Source organism: Lissotriton vulgaris, chromosome 5, assembly GCF_964263255.1.
Source record: "Lissotriton vulgaris chromosome 5, aLisVul1.2, whole genome shotgun sequence".
Lineage (NCBI taxonomy): Eukaryota > Metazoa > Chordata > Amphibia > Caudata > Salamandridae > Lissotriton > Lissotriton vulgaris.
The window spans coordinates 368,191,859-368,218,390 of NC_141693.1; the positions used below are offsets into that span (position 1 = coordinate 368,191,859).

The 26,532-nt window shown below is 48.1% G+C and overlaps 1 protein-coding gene across 1 annotated transcript in view; it reads right to left on the minus strand.

Annotated features, from left to right (window-relative positions):
* Positions 1 to 1,471: 1,471 nt before the first annotated feature.
* Positions 1,472 to 26,532, minus strand: part of ALDH4A1 (aldehyde dehydrogenase 4 family member A1) — a 275,101-nt gene continuing 250,040 nt past the window's right edge. Inside the window, exon 15 of the mRNA XM_086921700.1 lies at positions 1,472 to 4,364. Coding sequence (XP_086777826.1) covers positions 4,252 to 4,364 — 113 coding nt within the window. The 3' untranslated portion in view covers positions 1,472 to 4,251. The remainder of the gene's footprint in view (positions 4,365 to 26,532) is intronic.

The window sequence follows — 26,532 nt, forward strand, 5'->3', positions numbered from 1 at the left end:
TCATGCGACCATCAAAAACACCAAAAACTGAAAGAGCACGTAGTCTGCACACCTTTACGACCCACCAAGAGGTGCTGTGAGAAACTAGCAGTGCTTTCTGCCTCAAAGTTAGAGCTCTTAATCATGAGTGGTTATAAACACATACCCATAACCTGAACTGGGACACCTAAAGGAGACTCGTTTCTTTAGTATGCACTTTTCAAAAATTGTATGTTGCATGAGAAATAAACTACTGAAACAACAGCTGGCAAAAAGCAAATATTCTTAGATATTGCAAGATTAAATAGAACTCAAGATGTAAACAGGGCATCACTGGTATGGAATACCTTAATGGTGTGTACGGTAAGGTTTGAGAAAATGATCAGTGTTTTGCCGGCATTTAAGGACATGAAATAGAGCCAGACAGACACCTGTTTAGAAATCTGTTCACTGTTCGGTCTGAGACCCAGCAGGACAAGCACCATAAATAAGCCTACCTAGCCTCTTAACAGCAAATAGCTTTTTTGAGAGAATAAGGGTGGACAAGGTGTCAACCCTGTGACGTCATCATGGATCAAAGGGTGTGACTCATGTACTTTGGAGAATTTGCATCTATGGTCGCAGTGCTTTGCACTGGCTGTAAGGTGGTACGATGATACCATAAAGACGACCTAAACAAAAACCTTAACATAAAACAAAAAATAAAAAATAGGGAAAAGATAAGCCAATGTCTGAGAAAGACCGGCTCTGCAGGAGAGGCACTGGTTTGTCTGGGCTTTCTCCTGATTTGCCTGTACAACAGCCCCTGGCAGAGAGATACCATCCTCGGTGCAGTAGCCTGGGGGAAGAGGGACCGCTCACCCGTACAAGGAAATAACATCTGCAGGATACCAAGTCACACCACTACTAATGTTTATTTCTAGCAGCTGTAACATTGACATTCATCAGAGCAGCAGCAAGAAACATTTGATTTTAACTTGACCGACAGCCTATAGCCCTGGGTTAAAAGGCTACCCCGAGTGCATGCCTGTGGCTAGACTTATTGCAAGCAGTTTCCCATCACCTTTTGTGTGTTTGATGCAATGTTCTAAGTGGCCAATGGTCTGCTCAGACCTGGGTCACAGGCTCACTATCCCACTGGAACCAAGCTGAACTCAACAGATGAGCCCCAATGAGGGCATAACCGGTCAAGTCTTGTTTGTGTTCTGGTTCAAGGATGACTTGTCATTGCAGTTTTGGCTAGACTGTTCCTAATGGAGCAAGGTCAAGATGGATTTGATGGATTCCTACTGAGGTGGCATAGTGGGCAAAAGAATAATGGGTTGGAATGCTACCTAAAGAGATTGCCAGTAGTTAGACTTATTGCAAGCATCCTCCCATCACCTTTTGTGTGTTTGAAAGAGATATCATCCTCAGTGCACAAGCTGGAGGGAAGAGGGGTGGGGGACATTCCTGCAAGGAAATAACATATGCAGGACACACGGAAACACCATTGCTTGTGTAGTCATTTATTTCCAGCAGATGTAACATATTTGACATTCATCTGAGCAGCAACAAGAAACATTGTAACATGACGAATGGCACATAGTTCAACAGATCCATGACCGCTTGTAACATCTGCAACCAGTAAACAGTCTTGAGAGTGGCCTTTTCTGACCTAACAATAGAGAAGCCGGTTGTGGGCTTAAGTGCTTTTGGATTCGGAAGTGCTTGAACGCCGCATTAATTCCTGCTTCTGTAACATCTGGGCCAATTTCTCACCGTAACACAAATGTGTAGACTTCAGTCCATGCTCATGCATATGAAGACCATATACTGAGGAAGGAGGATGGGAAAATACAGTGTAACCCATGGGTGGCTCTGCTTCTCTTCGAACCAATCATAGGTGATCTCCGAAAAGGTCTGTCCTAACGAGTAATCTGGTGGATTTCCTGCTCAGTTGCTACTTCTCAAAGGTCAGTGAGGAAGAAGCAGTCAGTTGTTTGGAGGAAGTACCTCTGGAGATGAGACCGAATCAGTAGGATGTCAGACTTCACTCTGTCTGAATGTCAGTCACGTGCTCCTGCCTCAGTCCCACTGGCCTTTTACAGGAATCAGCGTCTTGTGAAATCCTTACAGGCCTCTCAGGCCCTTTATTGACCAATAAATGTTCGTACTAGAAACATATTTTTATACAGTTACAGTGTATTAAATGAGTAATAGTTGTGGCAGGTAAAAATAACTTTAAGGCGAATAACACAATTATCTCTGAACAGTAAGTGCAATGCATGTATGAATTTTCTATCTAGATGACAGATAAGTGCTTTCCGGTGAAAAGAGTGCTGGTACAAGTTCACTGACGTAGAAGAGCAACTTTTTCTAAGAAAAACATGCATTTTTGCACCCTCTATGCCACGCCAAAGCACCACTTCTTTGAAGGGTGACCGATGTAGTTTCGGTTTTCAAGATCATCAGAAAAGGAAGAAAGGTGAGAGCTTAAAATCTGTAAATTAAATATTTGTTTTAAAAACAATAAATTATGTGTTGTCCTTGTCTTCCTCCTAAAATATAAGTGCTTATTGGTAACAGAAGGCTATTCCAGACCTCGGTAAAATATTTGATGCACAGATCATATCAAGTTGATATTCTACTCTGTATCTGCTGGTTGGCCACAGGGGGGCACTGTAGGCTAAGTAGACAGTACAAAGATATAAGGAAGCACGGTAAAACCAGTATCCTTGTGATTGTAGCGACACTGGAAGTCAGGATCTGCAAGAAAAAGTTAGTTCGAACAAATAAAATAACAGCTTTACACAGAAACAGGCGCCACAGGTGATCTCTGAGCAAGAAATCGAAAATGATGTGCAATTTACAGAATAAGGCAAACAAAAATGAGGTAAGTAGAGAGTAGTGCTAGGGACGGTGAGAAAGGTGTGGCATTTTCAAAACAGCCACACAATCTTCAGAAATTAAAACTGTGCCGACTAAACCGAAATTTCTGTAGTTCTGCATGCTAGAGTGAGAGAAGGCCCCCTGCATCTTGATTTTTTGTTGTAGGTGAAAAAGTGTAAATGTACTAAAAAAAAACCCTAAACCACGGCGAAGAGCTGGTTTGTGAAATGTGCAAGGAGATCTCAGAAATAATATTCGTGCAGCGCCCCTGCAAGCTAACCAAGGACCTAAGGTTTGGCGCCTGACCACAGGAGCATTCTCTTACAAAAGATACCCAAGGATGCTCGCAGTGTGAATCAGTGTATCATTTCATTCTGATTCTCACAGTCAGCACCCCTGCCTTATCTTGAAGAAAAGCAAAGAGGCCATTCACTGTCATTATGGGCAAGGGCTGTTGTAAAATGAGACCCTTCGCTTTTGCAATTCCAGGCAAAATTCACCTAGTTTCATATAATTTGCGGCACTCTTTCTTAAATAGCGGCAAGGGAAAATGTACGAAAAAATAGGTTTTGATAGAGAAAAAAATCCCCAATTGACTTTTTTCTAATAAGTGTATTTTCTGTAAAATAGACGAAATGCATAGTTTCACTTATTTTGCAGAAAAGGGCTGGACATTGTTTTTTCAATATTATTTCAATGCAAAATGGCAGAATTTTGGAAAAGGTGTTAGTTCAAATAAAAAATAAAAGAAACTGCAAATTTGGAATTGCATCCAATTATTACACCAGTAAGATGCACATTTTGCACATCTCCTTTTCCTGGTAACAAAAAAGCATGGTAGTGCTAATAGTTCCATTACACGATGGGCGCTAAACGTGGTCTAAGCGTTTATGGAGCAGTTTGATTATCAATTACATGCCAGGCACATCTTAGACTCCAGGGCAGAGCTCTCAAACAGCATCCTTCCATTATGTTTAAGATCAGCAGTACGTCTTTGTCAGGCGCTTCACCTGTAACATCGCAACATGTTGTCTACATGTGATCCACAATGTAACATTCCCATCACAGGGACTGTAAGATCTGGTTTGTACCTTAAAACAATGACCTTCTGAAAGAAGATGACTACTAATCAGTAACAGATTCTCAGCAGAATGAAAAATTAAACTGTAGCGAAACCCTGTGGGAAGGCATCCCACATGTCTGTCCACTGTGAACATTCACGCGGCCTATTTGTTAAAATGTTTTCTATTTAAAATATTTATATTAATCTTCTGTAGTAAAAATACTGTAAAATTTCCAGCTGTCCCTTGAATACTATAGCTTTGTAACAGGTGGTCTTAAAATCCAGGGTAAGAAGTGGCTGCAGCGAGCCCCCTTCTTGCAGCCCTCGCGTGCCAGGACTCATTCCATGTAGGGGTACTTCCAGCTGCCCAGGGGCACGTGGGTTTCTTTGATCACTTGAGGGGAGGTCCAGCGTAGGACATAATGAGGACCTCCTGGTTTATCGTTAGTTCCTGGAGGAAGAACATGAGAAGCAATTGTTACTGGAAGGAAGTCAGAAGTGAGAGAACAGATGAAACACTAAGTTTCTACCAACTAGGGTCAAGCTTGCAAAATCAAGGCAGCCAACATACAGAACAATTTATGAATAAAGCAATATAGCAACAATGTTATCAATGAGCGCAAAGTCCTCAATAACAATCAATCTTAGAACAAAACAATGGTGGCAACGCCAATAACTCTGCAGATCTAAAGTTGCACAAATATAATTCTGAGACTTTGATATGGTGCTTTCTTGGTACAAACACCCTGCCACCTAGGGTGCGATAGTCAAAACCCAGGTCGGCCAACAAAAATTGAACTAAAGTACCGAAGCACTCGAGGAAGTCCAAGGTTATAGGATACAATTACAATCAAATGTAATAATCTTTTACAAACTTGAGGTTGTATAATACATGATTTATGCTTTCCAGAGGCATACACACTCTTTGGTCAAGGTGTTGTCTTCAGTACAAACATGTAGCCGACAGGTGCTTCGCCAAAAGACTTTCTCAAGGCTGTAGAAGAGCGCAGGCAACAGTCATGATGACTAGCTCATGGGTAAAGAAAGCTTCAAAAGGCCAACCGGCACAGACACGCGGAACGCCGTGCTAACAGTTGAGACTTATCAAGGTCCTGCGCGGCCGGACTTACCATTCTTGATTACATTTACAACGTACTACTTTGGGATCCCACGAGGCTTATTAAGGCCCTGTGCTTCACGGGGCCCAAGGCGAGGGTAGGACTACAGCTAGTTGCTTCTTCCGCAACCCTTTTAAGCAACTAATTGCTATGTCACCATCCCCGTCAGCATTTAGACCCACCATCATGGGTGATATGCTTCCGTCCAGTACAATCTACTAGGACATCACGCTATTTTTGCTTGGCTCCCATCCATTAACATTAGGAGCCAGACATCCAGTAGTGCAACACAAATCACTTAGGACCTGATGAAGTGCCATTTGACTCGCTAGGAGCTACATAGGCACGAAACATGTCGACCCTTTCCACAGAGATAGCCCTCTAGGAACATTACCTCCACATAGGGCATCCTGATATTTTTTTACTAAGCTGGATCTACCTAGAACAATAAAATAGTTTTGAAAAGGACTGATCCCGACTTATTTTAAAGCTCACTACCCTTGCACTACCCTTGTCCTCTTACCCGCACACACCTAACGGCTGCTTCTCTAAAAGATCTCGGCCAAAGAGCCCTGTTCACGGTGAGCCCGTCGGGCATTGCAGCGCCAGCCCGACAAGGAGCTAAGCCCAATGATAAAACATGACATCCTCCGGGGTGTGTGAGGGCATCACGAAGCAAGACAGGTCTTGCCCCTGGGAACTGCATACCCCTGGTTGCACAGCTTACTACGAGCCGTGTGTGCAGGACCTATTTAAATATCGGCTCTTGGTCTCAAAAGCTTCCTGAGCTTCCTAACCCTGCTCGTCGCTGCTTCATGGAGGTTACTAATATACAGGTTCTTTTAAGTGAAACCTTCTATGCCCATGAGCTGTTCATCGTTACTATTAATGGCTGTTTTTACTGACGACAACACCTTGACCAAAGAATGTGAATGTCTGTGGAAAGAATAAATCACATATACAACCTCAAGTTTGTAAAAGAAAATTATTACATTGGATTGTATACTATTACCTTGGACTGCCTTATGTGCTTCGGTACTTTTGTTCAATGTTTGCAGAACGTAAAAGGAATGCTTAGAACAGGAGTATAAATCATATGAATGCTTACAATGAGTAAAACTGCTGGTCTTCGAAGATCTGCTAAGAGCTGAGGAACATACCGATCAAGAGGCACGCTCAGGGTGTACTTATGCTGTCTATGTGAGGGACTGGATGCAAGCCATGCTGTAAAACACTATCTTGAGGATGGGAGTGGTAAGTACCCTCAATACACAGTCTCACATCCAATGGTCCTTACACTCTCTCCTCCACGCTTGACCCGTCCCTTAGACCAGATCCCAGGCTCTGCTGTCGACATACCTGACACCCTTCAGTCTCTAAATGCACATCGGCCTGGCTGTCCACACACACATGAGCCCCATGCATACACTTATAATTCACAGGCCATGTATAGACTTCCTAAACTAAATACACCTACTAATACAATTAAATCCTATTTTGTATTTGTAAAATTATGTAGCACATTCAGACAAATATGGTGCCATGCAGGCTAACTGAGAGGCACCCAAGATAGCAAACAGAAACTCCTCTGCCGCTCAAAGGCCAGCTTCCCACACACTGTGGAGCATTCAATCAGAACACCAGGAATCAGCCATGTGGCCCTGCGAACAGCTGGATGCAAGCTGGCCACAAGGACTTCCTACATGACTGGGTTGAATTTCACATCAAACACTCAAAAAGTCATCAATCAACCACAAAATCAATCTCTGTAGGCACTGACATATCACTGACTCGGACCTGCATTACCACAGACCGCAAACACGGATGGACCATCATACACTTTCTCTGGACTCACAATCACTCAACAGACAGGAAGACAAATCAATGATCATCATTCCTAAAAATAGAAACTGGGATTTTAACAATGTTCGGTTTGTTATGATTGGGGCCCCTACCATACCGAACAATGTTTTTTTTTTTTTTTAAAAGACCTTTATTGTGAGTATCGCCAACTGTCAGCACACATTGTCATTGCAGTTCAACTGTACAGTGCACAAAACTTTGCGTAAGCCCAGGGGGCAGGTCCGCTGAACATTATACACAGCCTGCGTGCCGGCATCCCGGAGGCCCGGCGGCGTAAGTTGATGGAACAATTCAATACATTACAATCTTATCGTGCACTGTTAGCCCTCAGCTTAGCATCAAGACAGTCGACAATCACAGAATGGAGACATAGTAGTACGGTCTTGCATGAACTAGGAAAGGGCAGGAAAAAAAAAATTGGGAAAGGGAAAACTAAACTAAACTACCCCTGAACACCCCCCGGGCCCTCCCTGGTTGCTATTGAGTACCGTGAAGGAGTCTCTGTAACGCTTCCTATGTGAGTGATGTCGCGTATGCACTGTGAGTGTACTGCACCCACCTCCCGCCTACCCTGTCCACTAAGTCGTGACACACCCAACCCACCCTCCCCGTGAACCGCCTACACTCTCCCTGTTCCCACCACCCCCCAGATGAACTTTAAAGCCCCCCCTGCGGTAATTGCCTCAGTTCCATAGCATTCTCTAACTCCTCAGCCTGATGTTCCTCGGCTTCCGACATGTCATTGTCGTCCACCTCCCCCTTTTGTTGGTAATCCTTGTAGAGATCCCAGAAGGACTTCGGTCTGCTCTTGGGCGGCAGCAGCTCGCTGTACAATTCCGTCTGAGTGCAGCAGTATTGGAGATCCCTGAGCCATCTTGTCTTGGTGGGGAGTGGTCCGCGCATCCAGCACGTTGCCACCACCCTCCTGGCCAACAGCAACGCTACATCCACTAATCTACGCAACGCAGGGGCTAGCTGTTTGGAGAAGCCCAATAGCGCGAGCAATGGGGATCTCAGCAGCGGCTCCCCTAAAATCTTTTCCAACTCCGCGAAGACCTCCTCCCAGAAAGTGCTCACCCCTGGGCACAGCCACGCTAAATGAAAGAAATCAGCAGTACTGGTCCGGCAGCGCTCACACTCCGGGGAGCCACGCAGGCCGTAGCGGTGAAGTCGCTCAGGGGTATAGTATACTCTCTGTAGAAATTTAAAGTGCACCAAGCGGTGCCTGCCATTAAGCGAGACTTTACGGGTGTTGGCGCAGCAGTAGCGCCACATAGCGTCGTCGATGGGGGTTTGGAGATCCGATTCCCACGCCGCCCTAGGAGCAGAAGTGGGTAATGTCTGGTATGAAGGTCCGAGCTTGTTAACCATAGAGACCAATTTAGCAGGAGTTTTCGTTTTGATGATATATGTCAGTTCAGGGACCTCCTCAGGCTCCTGTAGCGCGGGGCCCAGTATTTCTCTGCAGGCCGACCGTATCCTGTGATATTGGAACCTCAGCAGCAGCGACGGAGCCGGGGTGATAGGGGGGAGTTGTTCCCAGGTTGTCAGTGTGCCGTCCAAGAACAAGTCCTCCATATTTTGTACGCCGAGGGCTTTCAAGGCCTCTGTCACCCCCTTCTCATTGAGCGGATCTAGCCACAGGGCCCAGGCCACCGGCATCTGTGGGGAGTACAGTAAGGCACATCCCCGTTCTCTCAGCAGTGCGTGCCATGCATGGTTCGTCGCCTTAAGCGAGTCCATCCGTCCGATTGCTCGGTCCGATGGGAGACAAATCGTGGCCGGCAGGGGGAGTGGGTCAGCGAACAGCCTCTCTAGCATGAGATGTGGAATGCGGGCATCTCCATGGATCCAGGAATGTAAGTGTGTTGCCTGTGCCACTCGGTAGCAGCGCTCCAAGTCCGGCGCCCCCAGTCCCCCCATTTCGCATGGGAGTATCAATGTCGCCCATTTGACACGAGGTTGCTTTCCGCCCCAGGCGAGCTTGACTAGGACCTGATTTAATCGCTTAAAGAATAGTCTCGACAATACCACCGGAATGTTAACAAATAGGAAGAGGAACCGGGGAAGCACTATCATCTTCATGAGGGCAATTCTGCCCAACAAGGAGAGGGGGAGTTTAATCCAGGCGTCCACATCGTCCACCAGTTTGTTAAATGCGACCCCGTAGTTGTCTCGGATCAGGATCTCAGGATCCGTGTGTAGACGGATGCCCAGGTATCGCACCGAGTCATCAGTCCACTGTAGGGGATACTCCATCTCAAACGGCCGCGTGACTGGGGTCAGGGGGAAGGCGATGGACTTGTCCCAGTTCACCCTGAGTCCTGACAGTGCTCCAAATCGGACCACTTCCCTGAGGATCGGCGATAGATTGGTTACTGGGTCCCGGACATACAGTAAGGTGTCGTCTGCATAAGTCGAGATGCCAATCTTATAGGTGGGGAAGCCGACACCTTCCAGGCTATGGTATTCTCGCATGGCACACGCTAGTGGCTCAGCCACCAGCGCATACAACAGGGGGGACAAGGGGCATCCCGGTCGGGTACCTCTACCGATGTGTATCGGTTCCGAGACCCTGTCACCGAGGCGCAGGCGGGCCGAAGGGTGATGGTAAAGTGCCCCTATTCTCTGCAAAAACGGTTCGCCCAGCCCTAATTTACGCAATACCCTGATCATGAACGGCCATTCGACAGAGTCGAACGCCTTTTCCATATCTAGGAATATCGCCAACGCGGGATTCTCCTGCTTCACATGCTGTATCGTTCCCAGTACTGTGCGGATGTTATAGGTCAGGTTCCTGCTAGGTACGAAGCCCGATTGTTCCGGCGCCACCAGGTCCGGGACCAGCAGCGCGAGTCTGTTGGCCAGAACCTTTGCATATAGCTTCGCGTCCACGTTCAGCAAGCTGAGCGGACGGTACGATCCACAGTGGTCCGGGGGCTTCCCTGGTTTCGGGACCGTAACCAGCAGGGCTTCCCGCATGGAGGGTGGCATTTCTCCCTCCTCGCAAACGGTGTCAAAGAGGGCAATCAGATGTGGGAGCAATAAGTCTTTAAATGCTTTGTAAAAGCCTACCGTGAGGCCGTCAGAGCCTGGGGCGCTCCCCGACCGCATGCCACCCAGGGCATCCAGAATTTCGTCTTCGTGGAAGGGGGCCATTAGAAATTCCCTGTCTGAGTTCTTAAGGAACGGCATTGAGATGTAATCCAAATAGTCGTCAATCTCGGTTTCCGCACCCCCCGCCTTGGAACGATATAGTTCCGAGTAATAGCGTCGGAACGTCTCCAGTATCTGATCTTCCTCAACTACCCTGTTGCCCTCCGGGGTCTGCAATTCTTCTATCACTAAGGGTTTCCGGGAGCCCTTGACCATACGGGCCAGCAGAGCCCCCGGCCTCTCCCCCTCCCCATAAGCCCGAGCTGTGGCGTACTTTCCCATATAGAGGACTTCTCTATCCGCAAGCGCGTGATATTCCGCCAGCATGGGCGTGAGCGCTTGTCCCGCTTCTCCTCCAGTGTCCGCCAGCTGTTCCCTCTCCAGGGCCGCCATCTTGTTCTCCAGGTCGGAGAGGTCCCTTCTAATGGAGCGTAGGACGCTGGAGTGTTTGGACATGGCCATCCCTCTGATATAGACTTTGAAGGCCTCCCACACAGTGAAGAAGCTATCTACGGAGTTAGTATTGGTGGCGAAGTAGCTTTCTATATCTTCCGCCATCTCCCCTCGGAAGGCGTCGTCTAGTAGCGCATAGGGCGGGAAACGCCAAGTATAAGGCGGGATCCCCTTTCTGTCGGTGGAGAGACTGATCAGGACCGGGGAATGATCCGATAACGTGCGTGGGAGAACTGTACACGAGCTGATGCCGCCAAGTACCGAGGAGGAGGCGAGCCAGTAGTCTATCCTAGTGTGTATGTTGTGATATGCTGAGTAATGCGTGTAACCGCCCTGCGTAGGGTGTTTTTCCTGCCAAACATCCACTAGGTCCAGCTTTGTCATTTCCGCTCTCATGTAGACAGCAGACGCAACTGGTCTTCGAGTAGGGCCCGCAGAACGGTCCCTGTCAGGGTCAAACACAAAGTTGAAGTCCCCCCCCCCCATAGCATTTTGGTGTGCGTGTGTGTCCTACAGGTGGCCGACAGTGCTGCATAAAACTCCGGGCTATCATGGTTAGGGCCATAAACGTTTACCAAGAGCAGGTCCAGCCCCCTCCCCGTACACCTAGCCACTACATATCTACCCTCAGTGTCCACATATAGCGGGGTCAGTTTCAATCTCGAGGCGGGGTTAACCCAGGTGATCACGCCACGGGCGTGGGAGGTGAAACCCGCTGCCACTATATTTCCTGCCAACCCTCTAGCCTGCAACATCTTACTGTGGACAGGCAGGTGTGTCTCTTGCAGCAGGGCCACATCCACATGGCGTCTGTTAAGAAAGCTCATTACCTTCCTTAGCTTGCGGTGGTCATTTAGCCCTCGCACATTCCAGGTCAGCAGGGTCAGCGTGCGTTGGGCCTGCGGGCGTTCAGACATTACAGCAGCAGACATCGTAAAGCACATCGCGCCATATTAACTCCATCGGGAGGTGGCGTACCCTTAAACAGTGCATCATCGCCCAAGGCAATCAGATAGTCACTCCGCTCACGCGCACTCACTACTCGCCAGATACTCATAGCTAACCACAGACCCTTCAACTTCCGAACAGCAACGAACCCCTCAACTCTAGCCCCGCAGCCCTCCCCCCTGTCCCCACCCCACCCACAGCTGACCACCCCAACCCGGCCAGACTGAGCCCCCCACAATTCCCCATCAACTCAGGCACCCCAAAGTAGCGGGCGATACAAGTCCCAACTCCCTGGGGAGTGTCTCAACCAAAAGCACAGGGTCAAAGCGTGCCGAAACTGCATAGAACCACCAGCGGTGTAAAAGTTTTTTCTCCAGTTCCGCATCCCCTCTTAGCCCCATAGTGTTGCAATGCCTCACACTGAATTCACCCATTTCCCCCCCGCCCCCCAACCCGTCCCTGATTACAGCACATTGAACGCCTCACCGGCATTTGTAGACTGTTCCAGCAACAACTAGGCAGCACGAGCCGCTGCGATATTACTTCACCCGTCTCCTAGCAAATGTCTCCAGTTGTGCCCAGGACGCAGCTCATAGTATGGAGACTCACAGTGTACCTACGGCAGCATGGCCAACGATGTCACTTGCAGATAGGTGCAGAAAAAACTAGATGCACCGCCTCAGTCCTGTTCCTCCAGGGTCGACGCTTCCCCCGAATCCTCTCCGTGCTGCTGTCGGTGTTCCTTGCATTCTTTGGCCCACATTTTCAGCGACTTCTGTAGTTCCTTAGGGTCCGTGAAGAAGTACGATTTCCCGCCGGTGTTAATCCTCAATTTGGCCGGGTACAGCATCGCATAGTCTAGTCCCAGCTCGCGTAGCTGTTTCTTATGCGGAATGAACTGGCGGCGCTCCTCCTGTACTTTGGCCGTGAAGTCTGGGTACAGCGATATGTTCATGCCTTCCACCTGGAGTTGTCCTTTTTCCCTAGCCAGCCGCAAGGCCGTGTCCCTGTCCCTGTAGTTTAGGAGCTTGGCTATGATGGGTCGGGGAGGCAATCCAGGTTGAGGCTGAGGGCCCAAAGTACGATGCACCCTCTCCACGATGAACATTGGGGAGAAGGCCTCCTCCCCAAGTAGCGTTTTCAGCAGGTTTTCTACGTAGAGCTCCATCTTGCCTGTCCGAGTCGATTCCGCCACTCCCGTTATACGAATGTTCGATCTGCGGGAGCGCGCTTCTAAGTCCTTGGCCTTGTCACGGATCACTTGGAGCAGTCTGCCGAATTGTCTACGGTCTTTGTCCCACTCGGTCTGTGCCTCCTCTGCCTCCCTGAGGCGCCTTTCTGCCATATCTAGGCGCTCCGCGTGTTTGTCCACTCGTTCCGCCATGCGGTCCATGCGGTACGATAAAGCGTCTATCTTGGAGCCCACTGCCTCTATGCTGTTCTGGATTCCTTTCTCCATCGCTGCCAGCAGATCTCGAAGATCTGTAGGGGCCGTGGACGCTGTGGCTCCTTTCGGGGAGGCTTCCGGCGCCGGGGGCTCCGACCCCTTCGTCTTCCGGCGGTCAAACGAAAGTTTGGCCTGCGTTGCATCATGTTTCCCCATGATGAAGACCCAGTACCAGGGAGGGTTTCTGTCTCACGAAAACCTCCCCGTAGACGTCCAGGCAGTGCCGCAAGGGTAGTGCTTCGCTCACTCCTCTGCTCCAGAAACGTTGGAACTGGCGGGCCAAAAATGGCGGCTTCGGCGCAGGTGTAGCCTCCGGTGTGCGTCTTGTGCCGGGGTCCGCCAACTGCCAAGATCTGTGCCGGCCCCAACGGGCGTGCTAACGGCAGTGTCCCTGCAGCTGTAACGTCGCTGTGTGTGGGCTCCCAAGTGAGCCGCGGCGAACACGCGGACCGTGTGCCGCCCAAGTATCAGCGTGCCGCACTCTCCGTCTCCTCTGGAAGTCGAGGCCGCACGTCAGGTGACGTCGTGCGGCCTGCTCCGCAGGGCAGGTCGCGGCTTCAGGCCTGGTCCGCGACTCTCTCCGTCGCCGATCGTGGACGGGTCGTTACCCGCAGCTATCGGTCACTCCGGGCCACTCAACCGGGTCAGGGGGGCGCCAGGGGTCACCAGGTACCGAACTCAGCTATATTGGCATTCAGTAGGATAGTTTATCAGGATAGTTTAGGGGCTTAGGCGAGGAGCCGAAAGGTCACACGTCCGCCATCGACGCAGGCTAGCTCCGCCCCCCCTACCATACCAAACAATTATCCACCTTTTTCGAGGTACAGTAACAGGACATAATGAACAAGTTACTGACCTTTGGTAAAAAAAATTCAGGTAGATACTATAACTGTAGATTCCCGTTATGTTGTGCACATTTGTACAGGGAACTATCACTCAGGAGCGTATCCAGGTATTCCTCATCTGGTGAATACCCTCAGGCACCAGACTGGATCCGTAAACTCAAAAACTAGTGCTCCTTGCACCGGTAGATGACACAGTGCAACTTTGCACTAACTTTGCTCCACTCCGGAAGTGACGAACAGAGCACCATTTAAGCACCACCCATGTGCACTGATGTCAGTTTCTTCTGTAGGCGTGTGCTTTTGGACGCGGAGCTCACGCAAATCGGAAAGACCAGTGTGCAGATTCCTAAATTGAATCCTTTTTATCTGGAAAAGGAACAAATTCCACTGAATGGGGAGATAGAAGGACGTTGAGGAATCTGCGTTTAGATAGTTAATCCACCAGAAAGAGCATTATAGGAGGTAACTTAATCGTCTGATGTCTACTTCTAACCACAGATTCTTCACCTTGTAAATAGATTCCAAAGCAGTCTAAGGTGGTGGGTCTGTGGAATGGCGAAGATAAAAGTCCCGCAGGACGAACCAATAGACTGGACTGTGAAGAGAATAGTGCTCTGTGAGAGTGTGCACCGATTCCTATATTAACAGTCTGATAAGTATCATGGACAGGCACCCTGCGTGCTAACATAGTGGTAGCAGCCCCGGCTTTGGTGGAATGAGCCCTCAGACCATCTGGAGATTACTTCTTAGCCAATACGTAGCAGATCGCAACACAGAAGACCATATTGAAATGGTCTGCTTCTGCTCCGCCTTACCTTTCTTTGTTCCTGAGAATCCCACAAAGAGCGGATTGTCCACCTGATGATCTCTGGTACGATCAATGTAGAAATTGAGTGCTCTTTTGGTATCTCCTCCCCTGAAGGGTGAGGCGGAGCAAAGAATAGTGGAAGGGTGACAACATGTCCAACATGTCCAACATGTCCAACATGACAAGGCATCAAAACCCTTAGCAGGTAGGCAGCTTGAACTCTCAATACCAGTTTGTCTGAAAAAAGGTGGTGACAAAGTGTTGGATTTAAAGGGCCTGAAGCTCATTCATGTGATAAGCTGATGTTTTCGAGAACAGAAAGACCGATTTCCATGTCAAGAGGTATGATGGATAACTGTTCATTGGTTCACAATGGGTGCAAATTAGGAAAGTGAGAAACAAATGTATGTCCCATTGTGGCATCACAAAGGGCTTTACCCAAAACGTATGTTGCAAACCTTTAAGAAATCCCATCAGAAAACGTGATTTGAACACGGACGACTGTTTCAGCAAATGTAAAAAGGTCGAATGGGCTGACAAGTAACCTTTGACAGTGCCCACTGCAAGCCCTTACTGCCCACCTATTGCAACAGAAGATCCACCCAAAGCGGCAGCTTGATTGGAGGACAGATGCTCATGCCCAGAGGTCCTTGGTACCACTCTTTCCAGGCACAATCCAAAGCCACTAAGATGACTTGGGTGCCATCATTCCCGATTATTTTTAGAACTTGGGGCACGAGTGGCAGCAGCAGGAAGACATACAGAAGTTCCATGCTCCACTCTAAGTGAAATGCGTCTCAGAGAGAGAGTTTTGGGAATTACAATGCCCAAAAGCACTGACACTGCACACTCTCGTTGATGGCGAACAGATCAAGCCAGGGTTCTCCCCATTGCTGGAAGATGCCCTGTGCCACCTCCAGGGGCAGTTACCATTTGTGATTCCCTTGGAATTGCCGGCTGAGTTGCTCCCTCAACTCAGCCGGCTTAAAGATCCCACCAGGTAGTGTATTTGAGGGAAATGCCCTGATGATTTAGTCTGGTCCAGAGGCGCATGGCCTCCTGGAACAGGATCAAGTACTCCACCCCACCCTACTTGTTGCAATACCACATGGTAGTGTTGTTATCCATGAGAACCTGCACCAGCCTGCCACTGCCGATTGGTAGGAAGGCCTTCAACATCAAGCAAATCAGCTGCAACTTCCGAAGGTTCATGTGGAGCCAGGCCTCTGCCGGAGACCAGCGTTCTCTACCTCTGCCAAATGGCCTTCCCTACCCAGATGCTTGGTGTCTGTCACCACCATTAGCCGTGGGTGAGGTAGAATGAGGGTTCTGCTTCCAGTTCAAATGTGGTCGAATAGCCATCACTGCAGATCTTGTGCAATCTCCTTCAATAGCACAATGGAATCCAACAGGTTTCCCTGGTGCAGGCTCAATGAGACTTCAGGTCCCACTGCACAGACTACCAAGGCCACCTGGCATAGTCAATGGCCAGGAGGCCCAGATGTCTTGAGGCCACTCTCACATAGAAATCATAACCTGAATGTCCTGGACTCCCGGAACCTCAGCGTATCCAGGATGGCTCAGATGAACGGGAGCTTCAGTGGGAGAGTCTAGTATGACTTCAGTACGTTGACAGTGAGTCCCAATGTCGTCAACAGTTTCAACATCGCCTGGAGATGGTCTATGACTGACTGTGGTGAGTCTGCCTTCGAGGTAGGGGGAGACGTCTAAACCAGACCTCCAAAGTTGCGTTGCAAGCACTGCCATCCCTTTCAAGAGGAAGGGGGGCACAGTAAACTGAAAATGCTCTTGGTTTAGCGTGATCTGCAGGTAGCAACTGTAGGCCTGTAGGACGGACACATGCAAATAAGTGCCCTGGAAGTCCAACATTACTATATAGTAGCCTGCATCCAAAGGAGACAGAGCTGGAATAGTGTGAACATCTTGAATTTGTCTTTTCGCATTGCTGGCGTTTAGAGGGTGAAGATCCAAAATAGAACTGAAACCTCTGCCCTTCTTTGAAACAAGGAAGTAGCAAGAATAACATCTAGCTATTGATACGCCATGTCTCTAGCATATTCCCAAAAGGGCCAAAATGCTGGAGAGATTACCAATATGGAGCCAAAAAGCCCAAAGAGCACAGGGTAGCTCGGCTCGCCTTAAAACACTTCAGTGCCCAGTCTGCTTTTTTGCTGAATAGGTGGGATTCCAAAGCATGTCCATTAGGGATATCTGGATGTCCTCAGAGAAGCCTGTGCACCACACTTGCACCAACTGCTGATCGTAAATAATCATTGGTGTTTAGGCCTGATTTGATGACAAACTTGTCTGCATCCAGGGCATGGTCACGAGACCTTCTTGGGCCCACATTAGTTCTCCATTTTAGTTTTAGATTTTCCACTTTTTAGCAGACATCGTTTTAGCAAAGTTATTTTTACATGCTTGCTTGCAGGACCTTATTCTAGGAAGACACTGTACATATTACTTATTATCAGAAACCCTTTCTTGCTTTGTAATAAGTACACTCCGTTCAAGGCTAGGTACATAGAACAACATAGTGCTTGTGTTGCCGGTTTGGAGACAGCTTTTAACAACATCTAGATATATCATTGCATCAGAGCTGTACCTGTAACACAGTGTGGTTTTTATTATATAAACAGTGCACAGCTCTTTTATGGGTCAGAGAAGCATGGCTGTCCTGGAACTAATCATGTGCTTGACATGCAACTCGGCTGACGCTGATCTTACTTCCTGAATGATTGCCAATTCCACTACAGGCCAATTACCTGGCTAAGTTATCCAGGTATGGGACTCAGGCTAACCGAAGAGATCGGGCAGAGAGTACACCCACTATGCTCTCAGAGTATTGGTAATGATAGGTATAAACATATGGAAATCAGATTGCCAAAGTTGGACTGTTTCTTTCTTTCACCTTGTTCATAATGTTGGTTACATTGCTTTGTTTTATCTGCCTAATAATCAAGGTTAATTCTTTTGTATACAAACTATGATTGTTTCAATAAATGTATTGAAAACTCTATTTGCATCTTTCTTGTGTTTACCAGAGGAAATAAACAACGAAAGGGGTAAGATGTGTTTCCACGATTCTCTTGGGGATCAGAGTGTCATGTTAAAGGTTGCAAAAATCACCTACCACCCCAGGAAGATTAGGGGTTCAGGTAAGGCACTGTGAGCTAGCTAGGAATTGGGATGACATTCTCTGATGGTGTAGATGGACTCAGTCCCTATATTCTGCAGTTCTGTCATCCTAAAACACAGTCCTACCTTTTTAGTGGGAACCGTATAACATGGCGTCACCAACATTCATAAGCCAGGTACTTATTCAATGGTCTCCTGAGTAGTTCTTGTGTGTGCCCAAGGTTCCCTATTCACCTTTAAACGGAGACATCTGTGGTGTTAGGGATGACTCCTCCTCAGCATTATAGGAAGCACCTATTTTTGTCTGAAGGTTGCTCAAGCTTGAACATTTAAAAGGGACCCCACTATAGTAATTGCCTCTCTGACTTCCATTCACTACAACGGCAAACGTAATTAATATTCCTGCAAATTACAGACCTGCGATTACAGCACATGTAACATTACATGAGCTACCCAGTGCGGGTGTAGGTGTTACCTTCATGGTTGAAGTATCATGAAGCTTAAAGAATTGAAGTATTTTACTCATGGTTCACTTTTTGGGCAATAGATGCTAATATACGAACATTTCACACACACACCAAAGCTGCCTTACCAGGCCAATACAGAGCTTATAAAGACTTACAAATACGATTAACGTTTCAGGAACACACAAATTGGGTCCTAGTCACCCTACCACATGTATAAGAAAACATTCAACTCGGTCCCCTCAGCAATGACAGTGCTATAAGGCCAGCATTATCCGGCTACATAACATAACCCAAATTTAGGACCGCTAAATGCAGATTAATTACTCACTCTCTATACTGGTCTAGTTTGAGTATATAGACATCTAACACAGTTTGTTGTGCATACACTAAAACCTGCCCAGGGAGGGCTGTTCAAGTTTCCAGCCAAAGTTAGCTGTGCCTGTGATTTAGTCCTGCAAATATCAATGCTATTATGGGCAAGATGCCCACCAGGCGGGAGGAAATTCTGTTCTGGATTGCACAAAAAACAAACCAGCTTGAAGCAGTGTTTCGTCTGTTCTTACTGAGAACTCTTTTTTCAGAACAAGAGGTGGGCAGTGACTCTGCTAGACAGCACGACAGAGGTCACAATAGTTTGCCAGAATCTTTCAAGCGTTTCTGGATGGGAAACCAACTAACGACTACATTGAACTCGAAATCCCAGATCAGTGGGTCAGCCCTCCAGATTGACTTTATAAATTAAACATACAGATTGAGGGTGACATAATGGGACCATGAGGGTAATATTCTGGGAAAATGTAACACTTACTTATGACATCTCTTGGCGAGGTCAATTGGCCACCGGAGTTTGTATGAACAGCCCCACAAGGAGAGGAGGCAAGGGTGGTTCCTGCCTTTGAGCGTTGGGGTGTTGAACCACTAATATTTTGCCCCCCCCCTTTTATTTTAAAAACACTTTGCTTGATGCAGTATTCATTGGTATGTGCCAACGAACCATGCCTGCGGCAGTCAGCCTTCAGCCACAGGGGTCAGCGGTTGTGAAGTGGGTGGGGTTTCAATGTTGATAGTCACCACAGCATTATACTGGAACAAAAGCAGGGCACTAAGGTCCAAAGTGCACATGTCTGGTTTGACGGCTGCCTTTCGCCGGCCAGCCCTGCATGCCCACAAGATACAGCTCTGGGTCTCTGCAACTGCATTACTGAAGCAGAGGGTGACTCATAGTCACAGCCCCCAGTCTCAGTAATGAGCATTTTTGGTTGTCTGCCCGAGCCAATCCAGGCACTGCTGTAACAGCAGGAGCAACATCTGGATTGTCTTAGTGACGCGGACGTGGAAGGAGGCTGTCTCTCCTATTCCTGCATCATGAAGAGAGACAGACCGCACACATTGATGATCTAAATAAACAAGCATTTACGATGCAATGGTTTCGCCTATGTTAAAGTTTGAGCTTTTGGGTTTGCCTTTGACAAATGAAATACACTTTTTTTTTTTACTTGTAAGCGACTTTATCATATTTTACATGAGGTTTGTTGCGTTATTTGCATAAATATTTTTAGGGCTCGGCATGGGTGTAACTTCAGGAGGGGTGTTACACACCCCTAATGTCTTTTCCGTTATATAGTTGGGTACCGGTGGTTTCAGTCGGTTATGGTGACGCCTCCGTTGTATTTCACCAGTCATTTTTCCATACACATAGACAAAAACGCACACACTCGCTCGGTTTTAAAAGTCTTCAAAAATATTAGTTACTTTACTCTCCCTGTAAATTTGTTAGCTCATCCACCTAACCCTTCTAACCACACACACTTCCTAGCATAGCGTGCTACACATGTTGGTGGCTTAAGTGCACCACATAAGTGAGCGCTCTATAAACGCTGCAATACAATGAAATACAGCGCAGCAGACAGCGCCGGGAACCCGCTCACGCACATCGGTCCACGGGGCAGAGGGTCCTGGCATGTGTGGGCGCGGTACTCAGCCCTTGCAGCATCGCCGGACCCTCCTCCTCTGCGGCTCCGACCTCGACAGAGAGGATTCAGGAAAAGCTTCAGGATCACAGGTCAGTGCTCAGCAGTGTCTGGGCTGGGCTGCCTCCCGGTGGCAGCGCAGTGGGCCCGGGCACCGGTAGCACGACTAGGCACGCGTGCCCCCTCCCTCCGCCGGCGTCCCCGCCCCGCATGGTCACGCCGTGCCTCCCCGCCCAGCCGAGCCCATGGCAACTGAGGACAACGGGGCAGAAGTCTCCCCGCGTCCAGGGCAACTGAGGACAACGGGGCAGAAGTCTCCCCGAGTGCCCGCGCTGCCTATAGTTTCCTCCCAAACCATGTGCCCGCGGGGGCTTAGCGCTGCGTAGACCGAGGAGTCACCTGATCCCGTATGCAGTCCTCATGGAAGCGATAAACTGAAAATAAACTACTCCTCGGGGCGGCCTCAGCTCCAGCCCCTCGCCCGCCCACCGGACCTCGGTCTCCAGCACCAGCCTCGGTTAAACCAGTGACCATCTGGAGGTGCGGACGCTTCTGCTCACAGCAAGCGTGTCCCGGCGCCACCCCTCGCACCGTGTGCTCTGCCTCCGGCTGCCATTGTTTATTTATTTATTTGATTCCCCGGGAAGGAAGCGTAGGCCAGTGAGAACTTAAATCTTGCAGCCAACTCCAGCAACAGACACTTCTAAAAAGAACAAAACAGGCCGACACGAAGAAGAAAAAAAATAGCACACACCCACCACCGCGATGACGATCAGAAAAGGCTGGAGAGGGAAGAAATCGCGGGAACGCCCACGAATCTGTTCCAATCTCTGTTCCATTTATGGAGCTAGCCAATGGAACAGAGGGCGGATTCCCAAGCCACATAGTATTCTCATTGCGCAGCTTTCACTTAGGCGAAACCTATAAGAGCTGCTTTGCACTTCCTTCCACAAAGGTAAGTAGCTGGCTGTACTCTGGCTGAGACAGCAATAATTCACTTGTAGGATTTGAAAGTGTCACAGAATGCTAGTTAAACCTAAAATTTCTATTAAAATGGATGCAAATGCAGTACGGCAATGTTCATTTTCGGACCTCTCGCTTAAGGTCATACACACCAAATGATTTTCACTGTAATATAGGGTAATGCTTTGCTGTGGTGTCGTCATATACAGGTTTATTTTCTGTGACATGCCATACTTGATAAATGTTGTTTCTGAAATGTGATTTCCCAAATGTATTAGTGGGTAATTCAAAGCTGAAAAAAACCCGCTGTTTTCACATTAATTGAGATGTTTGTCAGCATGACTTGTGGTGCTGAGCTGTTCCAAAGCGGTTTGTTCTAAGTGCTGATATCAGTTCATTTTAGACTAGCTCAAACAAACCCGCACGCAAAATCAAATCAGTAAACTAACAAGCAATTTGCTGTGGGCCGAGGAGAAGGGTCGGCAGAGGACACCCTTGGAATGGTGCTGGACAATTTCGCAGGACCAACAACGTGAATTTTATTTTATTGAACAGCATGCACACTGGTTTATTTTGGTTTGAACAGTTAGTAGCAAATATTGCTGGGAAAAACTTAACTGAGCCAGCATAAAATAGTGCCTGATCTGTTTAAGCCTGCACAAACATTTTATTTTAAACGTTTTTTAACATCATTGAGCTGATTAAAAATAATAAACACTGAAGTTTTTTACAGCCCGAACTCGACTGGAGTGTATTGGGCCTCTTTACATGAGCAGCAGTTACATTACACAAAGACAAATTAATTTTTTAGGCACGCAGAGATTCACAGGTTGAGCCAACGCCGAGACTAGAACCGAGCTTCCCTGGTTGAAAATCAGCAGTTCTGACGTCACACCACACCCTTCCTTAAATTTAAAGAGCAGAAACACAGTGATATCTCAGTGGGGGAATAGTTTGCTTTTCATTTATATATTTATACTACAGCAAACAACATGGGTGACAAAAACGCAGCTTTAAAGAAACTATGTTGTCTTACTTTAATTGCTTGACAGTGAGGTTAACTCATTCATGGTCGTGTAGCCTGGGTTTGGCCCAGGGGTGACCATCCAATACAATCGGCGTCTTTTGGTTGTTATAGCGGAAGCTCACCCTTCAGGTGTTCCTACCATCCAGCCAAAGAATGGGTAGGCGAAGCCCACTAACTGCGTAACTCACATCCATACCCAAACCACACTGGACAAACAGGAGGATTTGCCAGTCATCTCTTACGAAGAGGCAGATAAGCTATACAGCACGGCTGAGGAACTCTAAGACTAAAAACAAACACTTCACTTGTTTCCTGAGCCTCAGCACGAACAACTGCTGCTATTGCTGCAATAAGAACCGGTGCAGACTGCAGCAAATCATAACACAAAAGGCACATTCTCAGCTGAATTATTTGTAATTGTACATCCTGTGTAGCACTGCCATGTGCCAAACATTGAATGACATTCTCACATCTTGCAGGGATGTGGACAAATGATTAAAGAAAAGTTAGTCTAACACAAGATGTGTGGCGCAGGGCAGAGCCTCGCCACCTTGACCACTGGGCGTAACACAGAAGGTATGCATAGGCTTTGAGTGTAGAGCCAGCAATTCAGCTTTAATTTTTTAGTCTAGAGGAATTTTCTTAGTGCTTTTAGTTTCTTAACACTGGTAGTATCTGAAAGAAGTGAGAGGTGTTATTTGCTTGGACCACTGGGCGTAATACAGCCGGTACGGAAGACCCCTGGGTGTGATATAGGGTGTAATACGGCGTTAGGGAACAATTTGAACCCTGGAGAGTAAGGTGCAGCTAATGCTTGCCCAAGGAGGGCCTGTAGTTGCCAAGTTGCTCCTTCTTCTCAGTGTAAAATGTTGCTTTCTTTGTCCATGAGCCGTTAGTGACAGCATATCGGGCCCACTTAGTTCCGTGTACCACGCAGAGCCTCCCCTTGTCATTGTAAGTCATGAGCTAGGAGCGGGATAAGGTTTTTTGGACAGTCATCATTTTTTTCCCTGTCACTTTTTTCTCTTTTATTTTCATTGTGGTTTTTAATTGATGCATTTTTTCTTGATGTTGTGGTGCTGATAAAATTAATGCTACTGTGTTTCATGTTGATTGCTAGGTCTCGCTAATGTTTTATTGTGCTTATGAAGAAATTGCCACTTTTCATATTTGCCAATCCACTGTTAAAAGTGCAATTCGCACTGTTTGAATTAATCAAAAGAATGTGGCATAAAGGTTAGAGCAGTTGACCTCGAAGCTGGGGAACCGGGTTAGATTCTAGGCAGGGACGTTCAACACCCTGTGATTTTGGGCAAATCCCTTAACGTCCCCATGCCTGACAACATGAACATGTCCTTCTGTAATGCAACTGGTGCTCATGTAAAGCGCTCTGATACCTTTGTGTCGAGTTTGCGCTATATCAAACTACCACCAAAAAATCTATGCACTTTCTTACAGGTTGTTGTTTATCATATGTGTTGTTTATGTATTGTGAAAGTTTGTTTGATGCATCTCTGTCCTATGCTGAGCTCATAGTAAAAGTAGCTATTGCAGGTATAATCCCTTGTACATATTTTGTCCATGATCAGAGTTAAATTCAGGATTATTTAAAAAGCTGTGAGAAGTTACAAGTGTACTATCCCTTAAAAAGTTGCCTTTAAACCTCATGCAAACTAGATTCCTCATGCAGGCTAAAAAGTTAGATGCATTTTGCAGTGTATGGCACGCACACACTAAGACCGATGTGTTTTCTTGACCAGAGGGAGGAACCTTTGACACCAACATAATAGAACACACGAGGACACACATTCAGACTAAATGAGTAGGGCAGAAGAATGCTAGAAGAGAGGCTCTTTTAGAACTTTGGGCCATCTTTAAGGTGGCCCAATCTATCATCCTGTTTCAGAATCCGCAAGCCTGGCGTCCACACCGTCCACACCATACACCGACACAGAGGTGCTCTCACTGATGCCGGCCACCCCAGCCGTTCCTTCAGTAGGTTACACCAACACACCGGTTGAGGCGGCCGAAGTGACCCCCACTGAGCAGTGAACCACTAAATCCAGTGCTGGGAACCTGCCCGACTCGCTAGCCCAAGATACTCTAAGCCTCACTACAGTTCGGTGCTAGAATCCCCTGAAGCTCAACCCCTGTCCACCACGTTTAGCCCACAAAGCACGCACTCCATAATCGTCCGGGAACCTCATTGTGGGTCTAAACAGTAACACAACTAGTGATAGCAAGGAAGAGGACAACAGTCCCCCAGGATCCGACAGCGAGGATGAGGATGCAGGAACAGTCCTGCCAGAAATCGACAGGACACCCAAAGAAACACACTACTGTCTGCCCGAGGCTGCCCTGAAGATGACCCTGTGATAATGATGCTGATAAACGTGGCACCATACCACTTTCTACTAGACACAGGGGCAACAAAGTCATGCCTACGGGAGGGGACAGTCCCCTCATGAAAAAGAACTGCAACCGTACAAGGGGTCTCAGGTACGGTGGCAGGGATCCCCTTCACAGAACCCCTAGAGCTGGAGATAGGGGGGGAAAGGATGAAGGAACAGTTGCTGTACTTTCCCTCCTCCCCATCTAATATCTTGGGACAGGAGCTAATGACCAAACTGAAAACGTCAATCCAGTTTGCGGAGGACAGGGATAAACCTGCTCCTCCCATGGAGTTCCCCTTCAGGGAACCGACCAGAAAAACACTTCCAAGCCACATGGACGCCAGCCAGGGTGGCCCTGGCCAGTCGTACCCCCTTGAGTGTGGCAGTCCTAGAATAAAATAGGAATCTCCTCAAGCTATGCGAATTAGCTAGGCGGTGGGCATGCTGCGCACACCACATATTAGTGGAGGCCGCCAAAAAGACGAAGATGTTGCTATCCAGTAAAGTACACAAGGGGCAAGAGATCCAGATAACGACTTGTGCATGCCTGCAGAGTCCCAGGAGGCTAGATAGGGAGCCGACCCAAGGTGCATAGGGGTAATGGCAGTGACTAACAAGCTGCTTGTACCCCCGGGATTACCAAGCTCAGCCTCTTTCACCACTCTGGCACCTCCCCGAGTGAAGAAGTGGGGCAGGCAAGGCTGCCTGGCACTTTGTGGTGCTTCCTCCCGTGCCCGAAGGCTCCTACCTGCTGCCGAATGCAGTGCCAAAACGAGAAACCATTGGTGGGAACTCGGCACACCCAGCAAATGCTACACCACACCAAGGGCGTGCCCCAATCGGCCATGTGGGGAGAATTCCCACAAGGGGGGGGGGGGGGGGAGGGGGAGGTGGAAAGGCCACCCCCCCCCTTTCCCCCCACACGCAATGGCGCACTGGGAAGGACCAAAACCAAGAGCGAGCTTGGAAAATCTCCACTTAGGCGGGCCCCCACAAACTGAGCAAAACTAACTCCAAGAGGGCCGCATTGGCCACAAGCATAGAAATAGCACCAGTCTTGAGAGGGACTCAACCACTTCGGCCCTGTTACAACGGCAGGGTCAGGAAGGCTGGTAGTAGCCAAACCCTAGAGAGTGTTTCTAATGCATCAGAATGGGCCACCAGGCTGTATATTGCCACTTAAAAGCTTATAATGACCAAAGCTCAATAAGCCTGGGTCAGTCCCTGCAAAATACTCATCCATAAACCAAGGCCAGATCAACCAGAGTGCACATCACATTTAGCCACAAGGATAACAGTCAGGAAACACTCTACCACAAGGACCAGGTGGCTGGCCAAACACATGGCCACAGCATGCAGGGAGGGGTGACTGTCTGGGGAGGAAATGCCTTCACGCAATCGCCCAATCCGAATAAGTAGTAGATCCAAGCCCCCAATATGACAAATCAACTTCCTACCTTTTTCAGAAGACTCACCAAAACAATAACGACTAGCGACACAGCATTAGGAGAAAACTCCAGCCTTTACTTAGGGCTGCCTACTGTATGTTCGGTTGATTGGGAATCCTGCGCTAAAAAAAAACATTTGGGAGCTTGCAGGGACGAAGGCTCACTCCGCTGCTAGTTCGCCGGGGTGGGGTTTGGCTGGCCATGCCCCGACGGAGGGCAATCTGATGAAGGGGCAGGGCGGCCCCCACCCAGTGCATAAAAACAAGCACCTAGGTACCTTCGCCCAAGTCACTAGGGGGAGCCCCAGACTCAAAGGACCCAATTACTCAACATTTTTAGGCCTCCAGCTAGTGGAGGCCCCCTTTTAGTTCCAAAACAAGGTGGCACCCCAGTGTCATAAGCCAGATTTTTTGTACACTTCGGATAATGGTGTCCCCCATAGAACTCTGTAGTTTACGCATAGTTTTGGCAGCAAATCAGTAGGGAAATTCACCAAGACAATCCGTCATCTCAGTTCATCATTCGCAGCATAACAGCTCCCAGCTGCATACCTG